Source organism: Oncorhynchus mykiss, chromosome 3 (assembly GCF_057628025.1).
Source record: "Oncorhynchus mykiss isolate SJ-2025 chromosome 3, ASM5762802v1, whole genome shotgun sequence".
Classification (NCBI taxonomy): Eukaryota; Metazoa; Chordata; class Actinopteri; order Salmoniformes; family Salmonidae; genus Oncorhynchus; species Oncorhynchus mykiss.
The window spans coordinates 29,567,310-29,588,661 of record NC_143024.1 but is presented as its reverse complement, the minus strand read 5'-3'; the positions used below and the strand labels follow the sequence as shown (position 1 = coordinate 29,588,661).

At 41.8% G+C, this 21,352-nt stretch overlaps 2 protein-coding genes across 2 annotated transcripts; one reads left to right on the top strand and one right to left on the bottom strand.

The window, feature by feature from the left end:
• Window positions 1–3,030: 3,030 nt before the first annotated feature.
• Window positions 3,031–10,839, top strand: LOC110511774 (amine sulfotransferase). The gene is made up of 7 exons (XM_021592549.3): window positions 3,031–3,144; window positions 4,336–4,497; window positions 6,420–6,628; window positions 7,007–7,133; window positions 7,384–7,478; window positions 7,591–7,771; window positions 8,460–10,839. Exons 1-7 carry the CDS (start codon window positions 3,117–3,119, stop codon window positions 8,591–8,593), a joined length of 936 nt encoding a protein of 311 aa, XP_021448224.3. The 5' UTR covers window positions 3,031–3,116; the 3' UTR covers window positions 8,594–10,839.
• Window positions 10,840–11,342: 503 nt separating this feature from the next.
• On the bottom strand, window positions 11,343–21,166 carry LOC110511795 (RWD domain-containing protein 1). Its single transcript, XM_021592555.3, has 6 exons — window positions 20,324–21,166; window positions 19,821–19,886; window positions 19,493–19,623; window positions 14,217–14,499; window positions 12,144–12,206; window positions 11,343–12,023 (listed from the first exon to the last, which is right to left on the bottom strand). Exons 1-6 carry the CDS (start codon window positions 20,394–20,396, stop codon window positions 11,911–11,913), a joined length of 729 nt encoding a protein of 242 aa, XP_021448230.3. The 5' UTR covers window positions 20,397–21,166; the 3' UTR covers window positions 11,343–11,910.
• Between the last annotated feature and the right edge of the window lie 186 nt (window positions 21,167–21,352).

Sequence of the window (21,352 nt, the reverse complement as noted above, 5' to 3'; positions counted from 1 at the left end):
AAAAGATACTGGAGGGGGATTGACGCTGTCTGTCCAGCATGGTGTAGGCAATGTGATGGTCTGGGGGTGCTTTGAATATGGTAAAGTGGGAGATTTGTACAGGGTAAAAGGGATCTTGAAGATGGAAGGCTATCACTCCATTTTGCCATACCCTGTGGACGGCGCTTAATTGGAGTCAATTTCCTCCTACAACAGGACAATGACTCAAAGCATAGCTCCAAACTATGCAAGAACTATTTAGGGAAGAAGCAGTCAGCTGGTATTCTGTCTATAATGGAGCGGCCAGCACAGTCACCAGATCTCAACCCTATTGAGCTGTTGTGGGAGCAGCTTGACTGTATGGTACATAAGAAGTGCCCATCAAGCCAATCCAACTTGTGGGAGATGCTTCAGGAAGCATGAGGTGAAATCTCTTCAGATTACCTCAACAAATTGACAACTGGAATGCCAAAAGTCTGCAAGGCTGCGATTGCTGCAAATGGAGGATTCTTTGATGAAAGCAAGGTTTGAAGGACACCATTTCAATTAAAAATCATTATTTATTACCTTGTCAACGTCTTGACTATATTTCCTATCATTTTGCAACTAATTTCATGTATGTTTTCATGGAAAGCAAGGACATTTCTAAGTGACCCCAAACTTTTGAATGGTAGTGTGTGTGTGTGTGTGTGTGTGTGTGTGTGTGTGTGTGTGTGTAATATATATATCATAACGGAGTGCATCCATGGAGAGACGCCTGGTGAATCTTTGCCCCACACTCTTTCACTAGAAGTAGGAATAGACCGGCCCCTCGTGTATTGTCAAATCAGAAAACAAGACCAAGTAGTTCTCCCCTTTCTCAAACATGAGTCTGGTTACATGGGGAGACATAGAGACCACTGATGATTTAGTGTTGAGTCACACTTTAACCTTCTGTCCTGTTCCAATTGAGGAGGAACATTCCGCAGCTTTTATCTTCTTACAGTATCTGGGGGCCAGGGCCCTCTGGGTACGTGCGGCTTCAGTGAAACAGATACACACACATATACTCTCTCACAAACACAGAAGACACACACCCTCCTGGAAAGTCACCTGGCCACACGATCACTATCACTTTTTAAAGTTGCTGGTGAAAAGGACATTCTGTAATACATATTATTCCCAGGCCACCGACTGGAATGCTCTAATTACTATTGAACTGGTAGGACCGCAGTCTGTGGGTTGGTTGGAGGAACTTCTCTGGTACATTCTTTCCTCCAAGCCTCTGTCCTGATTCCTGTCCATGCCCTCTCAGCAATGTGACAGCTCACCGATAACTGACAGTTGTGTGGATTGCGACTTTGCATGTCCTTATCAGTTCTACTGAAAATACATTTGTATTGTATGTATTGGACATATAGTACTGTCATATTAGAGAAATTGCAAAAACTGGTGAAAGGTTATTTTTATTGTTTATTGTCCTCTAACAAAATATGAGTCCATCAGCAGTATTAGGGTCCATGCATGGCCGGGCAGCCACAACACGTGGAGAGATGGCATTTACCACAACACTTTTCAATCACCATTTTTGATTAAGTTTAATAAAATATATCAACGCAAAACGTTAAAAAGAGGGGGAAAGTGATGTATTTTAGACTGATTTGCCTCGTGATTTGTCAACTCGACAAGTTCTCTATCCTTCACGCTGGAGTGCTGCTACAGGCTCTTTGCATGCCTTAACCAATCACATTCACAGAAATCGCAGGTCACGCGGGCTGGACACAACGCACAAAGCTTACGGCAGTCTCCACTTCCTCTGGTATTTATTTAGCAAACCTGATAACACATCACACTAGACAAGCCAAAACTCTTCCATAAATGTATCAGCATATACACTTAAACATTAGCGATCTGACATGTTGTATTGCATGGAAACAATTTTTTCTTCTTTCAGTATGATCAACTGTAGGCTACTAATGGCTGCAGCTGCATAATCTAGCCTTATTATGCGCCGTCTTTCTGGCCAGGGTAAAGGAAGCGGTAACGTTGTGTATTTATCATCAATTTGTGAGAAAATGTGAATTGGATCAAATGTGGTTTATATTCAAACTTGAACTGACTAGACTACCTAGACCTTTTCAAACCAAAATTATTAACTGGAATTAATTGATAAACCTAACAGACTGAGTCAATTTTAATTAGGCCTAGAGTTGCATAGGGCGGGACTACATGATGCAACAAACCCGCATACAGAAAGCTTTGTCCAATCATGTTGCTTTCTCTGTGTATGGGAAACAACCTTAGTCCTTCTTTAAAATATAATTAATATGTAAAGTACAAGATTGCTGCAGTTTGATAGTGTTTTCATCTTCCAAGGACATTCGTGTTTTTTTTTTAAACCATGTGACCTGATTATAAAAACGGGTCCCATAAAAGCCCATTTTAAACCTTTTTACAACAGATTAATCACGTCATACCGTATAAGGTCCTGAGTTTTACCTGGTTAGGTTACCAGAACAGGAAAGACTACAGCACCAGAATAATTTTTCGCCACACCACTCTAGGACATGTGGTGCTACCTCTGTCGCACAGAGTGGAAAGTGTGTGTGAGAGTGAGTGCGCAACATGTTGACAAAACAATAATGAATTTGGCCTCACAAAAATGTTTCTCAATTAATTTTCTCAGTAAAACAAACTAGTTAAGAATACCAGATTTCCTATGTAGCTTAATCAAAATCGTTATCCCGTTTCTCATCATCATTTCTCATTTTACATCATGAGGGATGTAAAATATGCCACATTATATGGACTCTGAAACGCTGTGTTTAAAAAGCGCAAATCAATCTGATGTGCGCCCGCGCAGCCTGGTCCTGGGGACAAGGTTACAAAAATTCCCAAATGCTGCGAACGCGCTTAAATTGTATAAACCATCAGTAGTCCTCTAGCACAACATTTAAAAAAACGTGTGTTTGTCTTCTGCGTGTCTTCTATTGGGACAGTAGGGGATATTCGGGGGCGCATTGCACACGGAGCTGCCCGCTATCCATCATAAACCCTTATTTTTGAGAACAGTTGTGAATTGACTGCAAGAAACTCCCCGGGGCCAGGGATTTCATAGTAGCCTACCGCGATTGTGGATTTTGTGACATTGACATACAATGACAACTTCCACCCGTACAAAGACAGGTAGGGAAGGAATACTGCGCGCTCTGTGGAGTTATAGTTGGAGTTCAAATAGGTTGCTATATTGCCTATTGCAGAATACAGTGCCTACCCTTGTATTGCCATTTTATCATGTTACTTGAATGTTATACCAGAATCTGAGTGGCATAGTTAGAAAGTCCTTATTTTTGTTTTCTATGCGTAATACATAGGTGTGTAATTATTTGTTGTTGTATTCATATTTGGAACCTCTTGTGAGACATGTTTGCATATCTGAAGTGTACATTACTGTATACAGGCATATATATTATGCACTGTTGCATGCAAGATCTGTCTCACCCTTTAAGCATAGAAAGGATTATAGAGGACCATCAATGGTGGACAATGCTTGAGCTTGATGGACACAAACTAGGCTACTTTTTTTGTTTGTGATTCAGACCAGCCTGTGAACAGAACAACATGCTCTCTGCCCCTCTAGGATTTACAGATAGAAATGCATTGTTGCACAGCAAACCCACTATTTATATTTACTGCAATATTTGCTAGTCCTTCATAGGAATACTTTTTTTGTGCCCAGGCTTTGTTGATAGGTACTTGAGAGTTATTCAATGTCTCCTTTTTGTTAAAGGGGCAAGCTGGGATTGTTACATACATTTTAGGACTGTTGAGTTAATGGCATGTAGCAGTTGCTTCATGAAGAATACAACTTTTAAATGCCTCATGAGCTTAGGTCAACTGTTTTACCCCACCAGAACCCAAAATAGAATCTTGTTTGTAAACAATGTTATTCTAAACAAACCTTATATGGTTTCATAACTATCATGTTGATATCATTAATGGTCAGTCCTTGCATCCATGGCTCTGTTTGTTTACATTTCTCCATCCCCAACCCTCAGCTGTTTACCAGTTGTTTTTCCAATCCCAGATTTCCCCTTTAAACATTTCCACTTGGCTTCCTCCTGGCTTCCTCCTGTGATCTGATAGCTATATAAACATTTGTTTGGAATAACAACTTTATTTACTGGGCTTTTGGGGTGTTTATTTCAGATTTTTGTCTAATCAAGCACAGTGTTTCAACTTTAGATGAGTAGGACTTCGGCCTCGTGCCTTCTCACATGACTGGAGGTGAATGGTTATTCCCTGTTGTGTGTTAATGCTTACACAGATCCAGATTGTTTGAATGAGTGGGCTTTTGATTATGTCTTGTCTTCTCAGATCATTTGGATTCCACTGATCCCCAGGTTCTGGACTATATGCTGGTTCCTCACCGGAACTTCAACCTGATCAATGGGGTCCACTCTCCCGACGAGGTCGACCAGATCCAGAACTGGGAGATCCGAGACACCGACATATTCGTTGTCACTTATCCCAAGTCAGGTGAGTACTGGAGACAGCACGGATATACTTACCTAGAATACCCAGATTACAGCTTTTAAAGCAGTTTACTGCCTTTAAAACATGCCTGCATAGCTCTTTTCATCTCTTCCTATAAGGTCCTCTAACACAGTTTATCAGCTCAACTGAGTAGATCTCGTTCAGTGAGTTTACTTTGCTTATCTGTTAGTGGGCTCTGTTCTCGACCTATATCAGTCCAGCAGCCCAGATAAGTGAATGAAATGTCCTAGTTTTTAAACCCCCCAAAATAGTATTTTTTCGCTTATCTCCCTGCGCAGAACCTTGCCTGCATCCTTAAATTAAGTGGAATGCTGCATGCCCAGTTATTCTCCCCTTGGCTGAAAACAATGGTTTAACCAGGCTAGATTAAAGTGTAACAGACACCATGTCCCATAAGCAGTGCAGGAGTAGCACACTGACGGTAGGCAATGTCCACATTCAAATACACTATATATACAAGTATTTGGACACCCCTTCAAATTAGTGGATTTGGCTATTTCAGCCACACCCGTTGCTGACAGGTGTATAAAACAGAGCACACAGCCATGCAACTGTCATAGACAAACATTGGCAGTAGAATGGCCTTACTGAAGAGCTCAGTGACTTTCAATGTGGCACCGTCATAGGATGACACCTTTCCAACAAGTCAGTTCGTCAAATTTCTGCCCTGCTAGAGTTTCTGGTGCTGCTATTGTGAAGTGGAAACGTCTGGGAGCAACAACGGCTCAGCTGCGAAGAAGTAGGCCACACAAGCTCACAGAACGGGGCCGCCGGGTGCTGAAGCACGTAGCACGTAAAAATCGTCTGTCCTCGTTTGCAACAGTCACTACCGAGTCCCAAACTGCCTCTGGAAGCAACATCGGCACAAAAACTGTTCGTCAGGAGTGACATGAAATGGGTTTCCATGGCCGAGTAGTGGCACACAAGCCTAAAATCACCATGCGCAATGCCAAGCGCCGGCTTGAGTGGTGTAAAGCTCGCCGCCATTGGACTCTGGATTAGTGGAAACACTTTCTTTTTTTTAACGAATCACGCTTCACCATCTGGCAGTCTGACGGACAAATCTGGGTTTGGCGGATGCCAGGAGACCACTATCTGCCCTAATACATAGTGCCAACTGTAAAGTTTGGTGGATGAGGAATAATGGTATTGGGCTGTTTTTCATGGTTTGGGCCAGGCTCCTTAGTTCCAGTGAAAGGAAATATTAACGCTACAGCATATAATAACATTGTAGACAATTCTGTGCTTCCAACTTTGTGGCAACAGTTTGGGGAAGGCCCTTTCCTGTTTCAGCATGACAATGCACCTGTGAAAAAAGCGAGGTCCATACAGAAATGGTTTGACGAGATCGGTGTGGAAGAACTTAACTGGCCTGCACAGAGCCCTGACCTCAACCCCAACGAATACCTTTGGGATGAATTGGAACGCCAACTGCAAGCCAGTACTAATCGGCCAACATCAGTGCCCAACCTCACTAAGGCTCTTGTGGCTGAATGAATGCAAGTCCCCGCAGCAATGTTCCGACATCTAGTGGAACGCCTTCCCAGAAGAGTGGAGGCTGTTATAGCAGCAAAAGGGGACCAACTCCAAATGAATGCCCCATGATTATGGAACGAGATGTTTGACGAGCAGGTGTCCACATGCTTTTGGTCATGTAGTGTAGAATCCCTGAGAAACAAAAGTTTACTACATTTCCCCCCATCAAAATAACCCCTGAATTGTCAGTTAAACAGTGTGTGGCTGTTATCAAATCAAGGTAGTGAGGTGAAAGGAAACTATCCAGTATTGTACGTTCTATGGTAGGACTGACTTGCCATATTGTCCCTGCACAGACAATTCATGTTTAAATTGAATTGAAATGACCTCTGGGTGACCTGTAGTGTCCACTCTGCTGTGATTGACAGGGACGATCTGGATGCAGCAGATTCTGACTCTGATAGAAGCCAAAGGTGATGTCACTCCAAACACAGAGCATCTCAACGCGCAGCGCGTCCCATGGATCGAGCTGATTGGCAGTGAGGAGGAGTTTAACGCCACCCCTTCCCCCAGGCTACGGGTCACCCACCTGCAGTACAAGTTCATGCCGCTCGCCGTCAGACAAAAGAGGGGAAAGGTCTGTGGAGTGCATGGATAATTTTTGTAACACTTGAGTATTATTCTGTGGTATTAGCACTTAGCATAATTAGCACTTTGGTATTGGTGTTAGCCTGCAGGTATAATGCTTTATTACTTGTTATGTATGAGCCTTTATAATGCTTTAAGGATTTTAATATATTATATCTCTATGTATCAAAATACTCTAAATGGTCAGTATACATGCTGATTATAAGTCTTAGAATGCATAATACCTGCAGGCTTTAAGTGTTACCCGAAGTCTATCACTATAAATCATTACTTTCTGGATTACTTTCATTAAAGTATTACTACTGATATTGATCTAGTTTTTTTATAGTCAATCTATTGATATGCAGTATGACCTTGCTTCCCTAAGGTGATCTATGTGGCCAGAAACCCTAAGGATGTTCTCGTGTCCTATTACCACTTCCACAAATATGCAGCCATGCTGGAGACACCGAAGGACTTCAATGATTTCTTTGAGAAATTCATGGAAGGGAAAGGTAAGAAGAATGTGAGACGTTGGTCCTGTTTAAGGACTATGCATGTTGTACATGACGTTCAAAGCCAAGTATTTTTTCTATGGGGAGTTGGCACTAGCCAACAACGCTTTAATTGTGATTATTTTGAAATGAACGTTGTCGAAAGCCTTCTAATCACTTTTGCCTGTAGTATCCTTAGGTTCAGCTGTGCTTTCATGGTGGTAGGCTGGGTATGAAGCATCCATTTGAGTCTTTGCTGTGTGTGTTGCAGTTTTTGGGAACTGTTGGTTTGAGCACATCAAGACGTGGTACGCTAATAGAGACAACATGAACTTCCTGTACATCACATATGAAGAGATGATCAAGGTACCAACAGTGGCAAAACCTACCTGTCCATCTACTTGTCCATCCTGTCCTGTACTCGGAGTTGGCTTGTGAGTTTACATGAGTCTCAAAGCATGAACGGTGTGTGTTGCAGGACCTGCGCTCCATGGTGGAGAGGATGTGCAGGTTTCTAGGGAAGGATTTGACAGAGGAACAGATGGCCAGTGTGGTGGAACACAGCACCTTTAGAACCATGAAACAGAACCCGCAGGCTAACTACAAGACGGTGCCCGACTCTCTACTTGATCACAACAAGGGCACGTTTATGAGGAAAGGTATGCACGTCACACCTTGCAAGTCATAATATAACGTGATAACAGAATGATCGCCTGTGTCCTTATCAATACACTTTGGTATACACTTTGAGGATTTTTTTGTTGTGTGATTCAGAGAGACCATTGCACAAGCTGCATATTATTAAGAGCAATCACAAAGGGCTTACAGTACTATACTTGTAACACCTGGCCCCCACACATTTACACTGAACCAATGTTCCGACAGATATACAACCATCTGGATTATAATTTGTGCAAATCTAAAGGACAATTTAAATTGATAACTTATCTTAACGGGCAATTCCGCCACTTTTCAACCTCATATTAATGATCTCTACTACATATGTGAAAACGGCACGTTAAAAAGCTACAGTCCTATTGTTTTTTAAAAATCTGTCACATCACAGGGTAGGATTAAAAGTAAGAAAAACTGATTTACAACAAGTTTCTAGCCAGAGGGAGGGTATTTTCTTGCTCCCCACATCACCGCGAATCTCAGTGTTGGATGTTATCGGGTAGAACTTTAACCTTAGATGTTTTTATACGAAATGTAGAAATGTGCCATTTTCACATATGTACGTACACTGGTATTGTGCTGGAGATAATGAAAATGACGTTGAAAAGTGGTGGAATTGCCATTTAATACTCTTTTATATTATTGACTGATTTCCATCCACACTCTTGACAGGGACCATTGGGGACTGGAAGAACCATTTCACTGTTGCACAGAGCGAGAGATTTGACAGTGCCTTCCAGGAGAAGATGTGGGACCTGCCCCTCTCCTTTGTGTGGGACATAAATGACGTCAATAGTGCCACGTGATGACATCATAGTCACGTTTTTCAGGGATTTTTTAAATCCTTGGGCGGGCCCCCTAAGTATTTTTTGGGGGTCACCTACAGTGGGGCAAAAAAGTATTTAGTCAGCCACCAATTGTGCAAGTTCTCCCACGTAAAAAGATGAGAGGCCTGTAATTTTCATCATAGGTACACTTCAACAATGACAGACAAAATGAGAAGGAAAAAAATCCAGAAAATCACATTGTAGAATTTTTTATGAATTTATTTGCAAATAATGGTGGCCTCATCTTTTTAAATGGGAGAACTTGCACAATTGGTGGCTGACAATACTTTTTTGCCCCACTGTAAGTCCAAACAGTGTAAAAATAACAGCTTTTTTTTCAGGATGGAAAAATGCTTTCAGAGTTAACTTAAACGACTAAATGACCTGTATTTTTTATTTTTCCACAGCATTGTTGAATACTTGTTTATAATGTACAGAATGTGGGCATTTATCCCTTTATATAATAGAATGTGTTAGTTCTCAATCACCTAAATAAAAGCTAGACTTGAAAAATCCCCTAACCCTAGCTGTACAGATTTTATGTTTGAGCAAAAGAACACAGAATTAGCCAACTCAAAATCCATAGAATTGCAGGAAATTTGCTTTAATACTGAAAATGTTTCTCGGCTCCGTGGCAGAATATGTAGAATCACAGGGAAATTGCTTTTAAAACGGCAAAGATGAGGGCCTCTAAATTTGACCTCTGCCACGTCCACCACCTAAGCCTATTATTGATCCAGAAAAAACCCTGCCTAGTTACCCTAGAGAACTTAATAAGATAGTTATAAGCTATACTGAACAAAAATGTTTCATAAGTTGAAATAAACGATCCCAGAAATTTTCCATAGGCACAAAAAGCTTATTTCTCTCAAATTTTGTACACATGTGTTTACATCCCTGTTGGTGAGCATTTTTCCTTTGTCAAAATAATCTATCCACCGGTCTCAAGTTGAGGGTGTGCAATTGGCATGCTGACTGCAGGAATGTCCACCAGAGGTGTTGAATGGTAATTTCTCTACCATAAGCCACCTCCCCTGTTTGAGAGAATTTGGTAGTATGTTCAACTGACCTCACTTCAGACCACGTGTAACCATGCCAGCCCAGGACCTCCACATCTGGCTTCTTCACCTGTGGGATGGTCTGAGACCAGTCACCTGGACAGCTGATAAACCTGTGTTTACACAACCAAATAATTTCTGCACAAACTGTCAGAAACCGTCTCAGGGAAGCTCATCTGTGTGCTTGTTGTCCCAACCAGTGTCTTGGACCTGACTGGTTTGGCGTCATAACCAACTTCAGTGGGCAAATGCTCACCTTTGATGGCCACTGGCACACTGGAGAAGTGTGCTCGTCACAAATTAATCCCGGTTTCAACTGTACCGGGCAGACGGCGTGGCGTGTATCGAGTTGTGTGGGGTTTGTCAACGTTGTGAATAGAATGCCCCATGGCGGGGTTATGGTATGGGCAGGCATAAGCTTCGGCCAACAAACACAATTACATTTTTATCGATGGCAATTTTAACGCAGATACCATTACGAGATCCTGAGGCCCATTGCCATTCATCCGCCACCATCACCTCATGTTTCAGAATGGTAATGCACAGCCCCATGTTGCAAGGATGTTCACAATTCCTGGAAGCTGAAAATGTCCCAGTTCTTCCATGGCCTGCATACTCACCAGACATGTCACCCATTGAGCAGGTTTGGGAAGCTCTGGATCAACGTATGACAGCGTGTTCCAGTTCTTGCCAATATCCAGCAACTTTGCACAGCTATTGAAAAGGGAGTGGGACAACATTTCAACAGCTTGATCAACTCTATGCAAAGGAGATGTTGCTCTCCATGAGGTAAATGGTGATCATACCAGATACTGACTGGTTTTCTGATCCACGCCCCTACCTTTTCTTTTGAAGGTATGTGACCAACAGATGCATATCAGTATTCCCAGTCATGCAAATCAATAGATTAGGCGTAATGCATTTTTCAATTGATTGATTTCCCTATATGAACTAACTCAGTAAAATATTTGAAATTGTTGCATTTATATTTTGGTTCACTGTAGTAGCTATCAATCCAAAATGTATCTATAAAACGATGTATATTTTCTATTTGGAGGGAAAAATAGTTTGGCAAGTGTACAGTAACTTCTCATGCGCTGTACCCACATGGTTTGTCAGTTTTGAATGTGTATAAAAAAGTATTAAATGTTTAAAGGATTAAAATACATTAAAAAAAGCAATTGTCTTGACTCATTTTAGCTGTATGTGATTGAATAAGGAAACAGTGAATTCAACCAACAGTGTCTTGAAGGTTTTCTGTAACAATGTGCTGCTGCCCTCTGTGGGCCAGTCAGGGTTTCTACAACTGCCTTGTGAAATCCAAGCCGACAAGCACTTATTCCCTATTTCACATTATCTAAATGAAGTGATGACAATGTGAAGTCTTTAGTCCCCCACATCCAAGAAAAGTACAACACAAAATTCATAGAAATGCAAATTATAGATCTTTCCTTATTGAAAGCAAGTCTATGAAGCAGTAGATCTGTGCTATTTCTATGCTTCCTGTTTAAGTTTAATTATTGCATTTTTCAGTTTTGTACACCAGTTTATGGAAGAGACATTTCACAGCAGTTTAGATGGTACAATGATTCTCTACACTATACTTGCTTGTTTTGTCACAAACTGAAATTAAGCAAACTAGAATTTTTGCAACCAGGAAATGGCGGAGATTTCTGCATAGTGCATCTTTAATGGCATCAGGGTATAAATCAATTCATTGACCAGGGTGTATAAATGCCTTGAGGTGATTGTGTTTACAGCCAACTGGAGTTATAGTTCATGTCTAGAACATAAATGTGGGTGTTATTGGATGTCTTTCTTCTCTGGGCTTGGTTACATACAGTGACTTCCCTTCCTGTGATGATACCCTCCTGTTAGTATCGGTTGCATTCAAAGTCGTAAATATTACAGTCGTGCTGCGCATCTCAGAAGAATTCTATATCAAATTGATGTCATTCCTGAGATGCAAAACACTTCTCCAGGCGTTGAGGGATCTGAATCTGTGCAGCACAACGTGACTGCAATAAAGATGATCTGGGACCGGACCTGGTTTCAAATACTATTTGAAATCATTTCAAATGCTTTCTTCTGGGCTTGATTGAGCTTGCCAGGCACAATGGAACCAATAAAATAGTCACAACACTGCAATCCCCACCGATCTGGCAATCCAGGCAGGCTAGAGCAAATGCTCAAAGTATTTTAAATAGTATTTGAAAACAGGTCTGCCTTCTTCCTCGTTCAGTCCTCATCACTGCCCAGTGCCAGAGGGTCAAAGTCAGGGTCGTCTTCATCCAAGTCGAGTTCCTCAAGGTCCTGGAAGAGGGACTCGTCCACTTCAACACTGTTTCCAGCTGAAAGGGAGGGAAGAGCAAAGTTATTGTACAACCTTTTACAGATCCCCTCGCTAATCTCCATACTTCTCTTCAATCAGACATGCACACACTACAGTTGTATCGCTCCGCTATACTTACAATCTTCCAGGAACTGTATATCTGATGTGTCAAGATTGTGATCGGTCTCAAATAGCTTTTTTCCTGGTAGAGAGAGAAGAAAAAAAGTGTTAATGTACAAATGTCAAGACGTTCAACCATTGAACCCTGTCCAGCCCACCATTTGATACCTTGCTTTACATGCACTGACAGCTACATTGGTATGTGTTCATATGAAGTCCTTCTGGGCAAACTCCCTCTACCTCTGTAGCATGCTCTCCTTCACCACTAGCAGTTATCAGACATGGTCTTCAAGGTGTTTGCTACCTAAAGTCCCTAGGGTTATTACCAAGTTAAGACTACCGTTTCCTACTGTGCACTAGAGGCATGTGATTAACTAACTATGTTCAGGAGTGTAAATGTTTCCTGTAGGCCGGATCGTGTTTTACATTTTGTAATGTTGTATTGACTGCTGCCTTTTTCTTGGCCAGGTCTCCCTGGCAAAAGACTCAATGGACATATTCTGGTTAAATAAAATGCAGAAACTTTGGTTTAAGTTCAGACTGTACATGTTGGCAGAGATGTAGCATCCATGTTAGGGTTGAATATTTTCCTGGTATTTTACAAATGTTCTATCCCGAGAATAAATCACTTTTCTTCCAGTAACCTGGTATTTCCCACCAAAACCAGAAGTGCCATTCAAAAACATCAAAAAGCATATAAATAGCCCCGTCTGGATTTGTTTAGAGCTTTGATTGAAAATTCAAGCCTGATGCAACCTAAGCCTGATGCTACCTGAGCCTGATGAGCCATACATTAAAATACACTTAATGAGCAGCAGGTGGCCCGCAAATTTGATTGCAATATAATAGGGTCCGTTTGTATAATTAGTAGGCTGACGCGCATATATATATATATATATATATATATATATATATATATATATATATATATATATATATATATATATATATATATATATATATATATATATATATATATATATATATATATATATATATATATATATATATATATATATATATATATATATATATATATATATATATATATATATACACACACCTTTTCATAATATTTCCCCAAATGATAACCTACCTCTATCGCTATTGTTGAAAGCGAGGAAGGAATGAATCAACAGTTAAATAAGTTGTCATCATTCTGAAGACATCCTTGAATAATACAGGACTAGAATTAGATGCAGAAGGCCTTCACTTCTCTTCACGAAGATTGAATGGTTATGGGTCTGAGTTTTATTGGCTGCTGTATTCAACTTTCAGCAAAAAAGAGCTTACGTCTCCGAATAGTCTATTGGTATAAGAAATGCTACGAAAAATCATGTCTAGCTTTTCCTGCATGGGAAAGGAGAGAGTCCAGGGGCGGACTGATGCATGCTTATTGCGCAAGACACAGAGGCTATAAGTTAGAAGATTATTATGCATAACCCATCATTAATTAGCTAAATATAAGGCTAATACTGTGTTGAATTTATGACCAGAAAAGGGTAGGCTAGGACATCTATTTTGGATGCAATTTGAATGGAGTTCAAGATGAGAGAGAGAGAGAAAGACTGCGAGAGAGTGCAATGATATTCAAGTGATAGGCTGTTTTAAAACAGCAGCTGAAATAAAATACAAAAAAATAGGGTGACCCCTGAAAGCCAGATGTTGATGGGTAAATTAGACCTAGGTCTTTATATTACTGTAGCATAGACTATGCTGCAGCAAATGTCGGCCTACCTATCACTAGAAGAACATTTACCATGATGAGATGATAGGTCTACATGCACTGTGAACTGCTCTCCATACGGAGATGGGTTGTCTGTCCCCACCCTGAACACTGAGGAGTTATCATACAGAGGCCATAGAGAAGACTGATTTAGACTTCGCATATCACTTAATAGTTCCATTTCACGCCAAGCTGTTATTATAAATAATATAAAATAATGTACCAGTGTCTCAATTATTTATCCTGGGAAAAGGGAGTGGTTTTGGGCTGTAAATCCCAGTAAGTCTCAGTAACCAGGTTCCCATTATTCAACCCTAATCCAGATGGTTGGGGATGAAGAGGGGTTTGGGGGTGGTATAGACATACCTGTGAGTTTAATCTTCCCAGCCTGCTGCTGCTCCTCCTCTTTCTGCCGTTTCCTCCTCAACTCAGCCATCTCCAGCTCAAACTTGGCTTTCCATGACAGGAAGTTCTCGATGGTGACCACTGTTCCTTGGAAGAGCACCTTCTCAGCCTCCTCCGCTGCCTCCTCTTTTCGCCTCTTCTCTTCCTCTCTTCTGTTTTTTATCTCGTCGACTAATTCATTCAGTTTGTCCTGAACTGCTGTAACTAGGGTGAATATCATCACCATTCCTAGGTTTTCCTCAGCCTAGAAAAATAAAAACACAGACGTAAGCCCTTTCATTGCGGAGTAAGGCTGAATAGACAGACGGAGAGAGACAGACGGACAAACAAACATACAGAGCTGCAGTAAGGCGAGGATGGTGGAACAGACAGACTGTGTGAGAGTAAGTAGGGCTGTCAGCCGGTGATTGTAAAGCAAATAACTGCCGGCCTCACTCACAGTAATTGACCTTTAATTAACACATTTAGCATCTCCCGTCTTCCACACACAGCCTACAATCCACTGATGCAGACCTTCAGAACTACATTTTTAAAAGTATAATATGTATTATAGCCTTCACCATCACAATAAATCCATTCATTTTAGACAGGTCTAAAGAAACATGACATGAAGAAAATGTAGTCTATTTCAGAATGGCATACTCTGCATTGTCCTTATGTTAGGCCCTGATCTGGATATGCCATATGGCTGTGGGCTACACTAGTTCATTTAGCATTTGCTAAGAATTACGTGGCATTTTATAGTATGAAGAATACAATTGAACAAAGCTCAATAAAACAGGATATTTTCTCCAAATTATTTGAGGGAGCGCGCACACACGGCTATTCTGTGATGCGCGTTTAACAAAAGAAACAGGTACTCCTTCCTATATGCTTAATTTTGAGTTATTTATGTAACTAGTTGTGATACAAATGTTGGGTTATATGTTTTGATTTTTTAATACATTCTAAGGCTGCATGACGCGACTAATGATGATTTGAAAAAAGTTGCATGAAAGGCATGAGCTCCACTTTTTTTTGTTGCGTAGGCTGTACACACTTCATTCTCTTTCACAATTTGACAAGCACTTGTTAATGCCTCGAATTTCCCGACTGCACCCGTGTGGCCATAATGCCCCTAAAAAAATCTATGCCTTCTGTGTGGCCGTTATACCCTTGGGCTGCATATAATAATTATGATTCCCTTTTACCGGCTGCGTGCCGAAGCACCTCTTCGCTACAAGTGAAGACAGACACCTGGGTGGGACGCAACTGCGCGCATCCTTATCGAATTCCGAGAAGCATATTGAAGATATTGGAAGAACTGTCCACATTTACTTTTCGTCAGCCAACAAGATGAGTAGGCCTAACGAACAGCAAAAGTACTAGCAAAAGCACTATGTCAATCTACTATCCCCCATAGTACAAAAGTTGACCTATTCTGTGCAATAAATAAATATTCCATAGTCCGGGACAGTTGTGGGATGCAATAGAGCCCAAATTAATACAACCACTAGCTTAAAAAAACTGTTTTACGCAATGAGCCTAACGCAACAAATGAGAACATTTAGCTTAAAAAGGCTATTTCTTCACATTATAAGCGCAGCAATGCCCACGGCAAATGTTCCATTAGCAGGGAAAAAAAAACCTCCCAAAAGTGAACACAAATGCAATCATGCATGTAATGCTTTTATTATAAAGGTGCATTTTTTACGTGGTGAAAATTATCTTCCCCAAAACTGAAACTCGTGCGTTGCGTTGTGTATGTATGCCAGTTAGGGTCTACACCCATTGTAAAGCAGATAAATGTGCTTAATTTTAAGAAGTTATTAAGGAGCCTTTTGGTCCTAGACTTGTTGCTCCAGTAGCGCTTGTCGTCTATGACTTGGGTGACTGGAGTCTGACAATTTTATGGGCTTTCCTCTGACACAGCCTATTATAGAGTTCCTGGATTGCATGAAGCTTGGCCCCAGTGATGTACTGGGCCGTACGCACTACCCTCTAGCGCCTCACGGTCAGATGCCATACCAGGCAGTGATGCAACCATCAGGATGCTCTCGACGGTACAGCTGTAGAACCTTTTCCCCCTCTCCTGAGGGGGAAAAGGTTTTGTTGTTCCCTCTTCGACTGTCTTGGTGTATTTGGACCATGATAGATCGTTGGTGATGTGGATACCAAGGAACTTGAAACTCTCGACCCGCTCCACTACAGCCCCGTTGACATTAATGAAGGCCTGTTCAGCCCGCCTTCTCCTGTAGTCCACGATCAGCTCTTTTGTCTTCCTCACATTGAGGGAGAGGTTGTTGTCCTGGCACCACACGGCCAGTTCTTTGACCTCCTCCCTATAGGCTGTCTCATCGTTGTCGATGATCAGGCCTACCACTGTTGTGTCGTCAGCAAACTTAATGGTGGCGTTGGAGTCGTCATTGGCCACGCAGTCGTGGGTGAACAGGGAGTACAGGAGGGGACTAAGTACACACTCCTGAGGGACCCCAGTGTTGAGGATCAGTGTGACAGATGTGTTGTTACCTACCTTTACCACCTGGGGACGGCCCATCAGGAAGTCCAGGATCCAGTTGCAGAGGGAGGTGTTTGGTCCCTGGGTCCTTAACTTAGTGATGAGCTTTGTGGGCACTATGGTGTTGAACACTGAGCTGTAGTCAAAGAACAGAATTCTCACATAGGTGTTCCTTTTGTCCAGGTGGGAAAGGGCAGTGTGGAGTGTGATTGCATCATCTGTTGGGGCGGTATGCGAATTGGAGTCGGTCTAGGGTATCCGGGAGGATGCTGTTGATGTGAGCCATGACCAGCCTTTCATGGCTACACACGTGAGTGCTAAGGGGTAGTAATCATTTAAGCAGGTTACCTTCGCTTCCTTGGGCACAGGGACTATGGTGGTCTGCTTGAAACATATAGGTATTACAGACTTAGTCAGGGAGAGGTTAAAAATGTCAGCGAAGACACTTGCCAGTTGGTCCGTGCATGCTTCGAGTACATGTCCTGGTAATCCATCCGGCCCCGCTGCTTTGTGAATGTTGACCTGTTCAAAGGTCTTGCTCACATCGGCTACCGAGAGCGTTATCACAGTCATCCAGAACAGCTGGTGCTCTCGTGCATGCTTCAGTGTTTCTTGCCTCGAAGTGAGAATAAAAAGGCATTTCACTCGTCTGGTGGGCTCGCATCTGGGTTTCCTTTTGTAGTTTTCAAGCCCTGCCACATAGGAGTGTCAATCTTAATCCTGTATTGACGCTTTGCTTGTTTGATGGTTCATCTGAGGGCATAGCGCGATTTCTTATAAGCGTCCAAATTAGTGTCCCGCTTCTTGAAAGCGGCAGCTCTAGCCTTTAGCTCGTTGCGGATGTTGCCTGTAATCCACGGCTTCTGGTTGGGATATGTACGTACGGTCACGACGTCGTCGATACACTTATTGATGAAGCCGATGACTGAGGTGGTATACTCCTCAATGCCATTCGATGAATCCCGGAACATATTCAAGTCTGTGCTAGCAAAACAGTCCTGTAGCGTTGCATTCGGGTCATCTAACCACCTTCATATTGAGTGAGTCACTGATACTTCCTGCTTTAGTTTTTGCTTGTAAGCAGGAATGAGGAGGATAGAATTATGGTCAGATTTGCCAAATGGAGGGCTGGGGAGAGCTTTGTATGCATCTCTGTGTGTGGAGTAAAGGTGGTCTAGAGTTTTTGTCCCTCTGCTTGCACATGTGACATGCAGGTAAAAATAAGGTAAAACTGATTTAGGTTTGCCTGCATTGAAGTCCCGGGCCACTAGGAACACCGCTTCTGAGTGAGCATTTTCTTGTTTGCTTATGGCCTTATAATATTGGTTAAGTGCGGTCTTAGTGCCTAGCATCGGTCTGTGGTGTAAATAGACGGCTTTGAATAATATAGATGACAACTCTTGGTAGATAGTGTGGTTTACAGCTTATCATAAGGTACTCTACCTCAGGCGAGCAATACCGCGAGACTTCTGTAATATTAGACATCGCGCACCAGCTGTTATTGACAAAAAGACACCCACCCCTCGTCTTACCAGACATAGCTTCGCTGTTCTGCCAGTGCATTGAAAATCCCTCCAGCTCTATATTATCTGTGTCGTTGTTCAGCCACAACTCAGTGAAACATATGATATTACAGTTCTTAATGTCACAGATAATCGTAAGTTATCAATTTTATTTCCCAATGATTGCATGTCAGCAAGTACAATTGATGGCAGTGGGAGTTTACTTGCTTGCCTACAGATTTCGCAAAAGGCAGCCCGATCTGCATCCCCTTTTCCTCTGTCTTTTTTTCACACAAATGTCTGGGATCTGGGTCTATTCCGGGGGAGTAGTAGATCTTTCTCGTCGGACTCCTTAAAGGAAAAAGCTTATTCCAGTTCATGGTGAGTAATCCCAGTTCTGATGTCCAGAAGTTATTTTTCGGTCATAAGAGACAGTAGCAGCAACATTATGTACAAAATAAGTTAAATAAAATAGCACAATTGGTTACGGGCATGTAAAACATCATTCACAAGTGATGAGATATCATTCACAAGTGATGAGATATCATTCACAAGTGATGAGATATCATTCACAAGTGATGAGATATCATACACAAGTGATGAGATATCATTCACAAGTGATGAGATATCATTCACAAGTGATGAGATATCATTCACAAGTGATGAGATATCATTCACAAGTGATTGGCTAATATTGTCACCCATCACACTATTCTTGATTTAATCTAGTGTTTACATATACTAAATAATATGTGAAATTTGTTTTGATTTGGAATTATGCACCTGTCTCAAAACAGGGGCAGCGGGAAAAATATATGTAACCTATACACTTAAATAGCGAATGGAGGACGCTTTTCCCGTGGTTCATTTTCATGCCACCCAGGCAGGCTATACTCCTGTTTTATAGAGAAGCAATGTGCTTAACCTATAGACCATAACCTATAGAAATGTTGCGCAACATGAGCTCACGGGGTCTCATGAAGTGTTTGATTTGATTTCCGATTACATTTGCATTGATGTCAGAGTGACTTGAGGGACAATAGAGTGCAGAGTACAAGGCAGTTATCAAGTTTGATAGGCTACTAATGACCATGAGCAGCATCAGAGCTTGGAGAAGCCTAATTACAGTGACTAAACGGTCACATGGAATTTGACTGCCACCATGACTCGGTGTGGCGGTAATACAGTCACCGTAACAGCCCTATGAGTGAGTGTGTGTGCACATGAGTGTAACAGACCTGTTGCTGCAGTAAGGTGAGGATGCCCTCTGCATCTGAATCCTCCAGGTTCTCCTGGGAGTATATCTCCCACAGCGGCACCTCATCGGGATATTTTTCCACATAGGTGAACTGTAGCGTCACTTCAATCGCTACAATAACACAGAGGCATTAGGTTAACAAATAAACAAACAAACAATAAATGTAGTAAAACCCTAGCCAGGTCCAAGATCTGTAAATGCTTTAATTGGCCAACTCGACTGACTTGTCATATGGGACCAGGCTAGTGTAGCACAACAGATCTACACAAGACTCGGGCAAGAGAGTGATAGGTTAGGTTACTGCTTACTTTCATCGTTTTCCCCTGCGTCTGATGTCACAGTGATGGTGAAGCTGGTGGGCACCTCTGATAGCACTACAGGAGGGCCAAAACAAATATTAAAGTCAGCACAGCAGTCACATCAGTGTTATGCAAATTAATGAAAAGCAAACAGTTCGAACAGAAAGTGGATCCCGTTGCTCTAAAATTATTTCACTATTGAAAAGTGGAAGATGTTAACTATGATCAACTCACCTACTGGAGAGCCTGAATGGTAAGATGTGTGGCACTGTCAGTGCAGTTGAGTTTGTTTAGCTAGCTAACAGTGCAGTGGCACTGACTAACTTTGAGTGTGGTGATCGAGGGCGTTTCATTATGTGATCGTTAGCTAAAACAATTTCTCCTAGATGTTGAGAGTTGTTGGCTTGCTAACTAGCTAGCCAGCTAAATTGGCACCACAATGCTAACCTGAGTTAGCTAGCTAGCGTTCTCCAGCCTGGAAACCAACCGAGACAGACTCGCAGAAAACTCACCTGTAAACGAGTCCGGGTAAATTGACTCTATAGCTTCCAGCTCGTTTCGCTGCTCCTCGGCGTAATCTGTCATTTTCTTCTACTATGGTCCATCAATGAGCTAGCAAAGTTATCCAACTGGGCACAGACGTGTGCGTGCTCGAAGCAGAAGGGCCCACCAAAGATGTTTATAAAACCGAGATAAACCACAGCTTGTCGTTTCCAATGGGAATAAATTAGTCATAGTGGGCAGAACAAGCAAGGAGGCGGGCAGAGCCAAGCATGTGCTAGCGAAATCCTATTGGCGCGTTCTAGTATATTTGGGCATATTTCCGTCAGGAAACGCCTACTCTGTGAAGTGCACGTGTGCAATAACTCAATTCGCCTTTGCACTCCTTCTAAACAGCATGATTTTGTAAAACAAAGTGCGAAGTCTACAATACTTAATCAGTTCTGTTCATAACATATTCTAGTTTTTGGAACAGAAAACTGCATTGAGATCAAATGTTTAATTTATGAGAAGATTTGCAGAATATCGGCCAAAATACATCTCGTTCCATCTTCTCCCACTGCGCGCCAGTGGGCTTCCTCTCACTACTACATTTGGTAGTGAGTGGAAACGCCAACCGGATGCTTCACATTTATGCATCCACTGAAATATCTGTCTGTGGGCCCACTGTTGATCGACTACATCGGCAATCCTTTTTAGTTCTCACTCTGAATCACAGAAGGTTGGTTTGACAATGTCTACTAAATCGAATGACTAATTATGCAATTATATCTATTAAATACAGATACATTTTCCGTTCAAACCTCTTAGGTTATTATCTACTCATTAGTATTATTCGTTCGGTATCATGTATGAAATATTTTATACTTTTCTTCAATATATTATTCTAGTCTAGTAAATTCTTAAAGGGCCATCGACATTGGCCTTTTCCTTCATACTATAGTCATTGGCCTTTTTGCAATTGGTTTGCTCAAGTCCTGCATCCTCTCTCCTCCATCCTCTGCAGTGGTGTAGTGGAGGGTATACGCTGTATTACCATA

What these genes read in the sequence shown, in the direction of transcription:
- LOC110511774 (XM_021592549.3), top strand. Translation starts at nt 3,117, where the DNA reads ATGACAACTTCCACCCGTACAAAGACAG. An exon ending in TCAGACAAAAGAGGGGAAAG is followed by an intron (nt 6,629 to 7,006) that starts GTCTGTGGAGTG and finishes TGCTTCCCTAAG; the next exon opens with GTGATCTATGTGGCCAGAAA. An exon ending in GGGCACGTTTATGAGGAAAG is followed by an intron (nt 7,772 to 8,459) that starts GTATGCACGTCA and finishes CACTCTTGACAG; the next exon opens with GGACCATTGGGGACTGGAAG.
- LOC110511795 (XM_021592555.3), bottom strand. Translation starts at nt 20,396, where the DNA reads ATGACAGATTACGCCGAGGAGCAGCGAAACGAGCTGGAAGCTATAGAG. An exon ending in TGGGAAGATTAAACTCACAG is followed by an intron (nt 12,207 to 14,216) that starts GTATGTCTATAC and finishes TCTCTCTACCAG; the next exon opens with GAAAAAAGCTATTTGAGACC. An exon ending in TATACAGTTCCTGGAAGATT is followed by an intron (nt 12,024 to 12,143) that starts GTAAGTATAGCG and finishes CCTCCCTTTCAG; the next exon opens with CTGGAAACAGTGTTGAAGTG.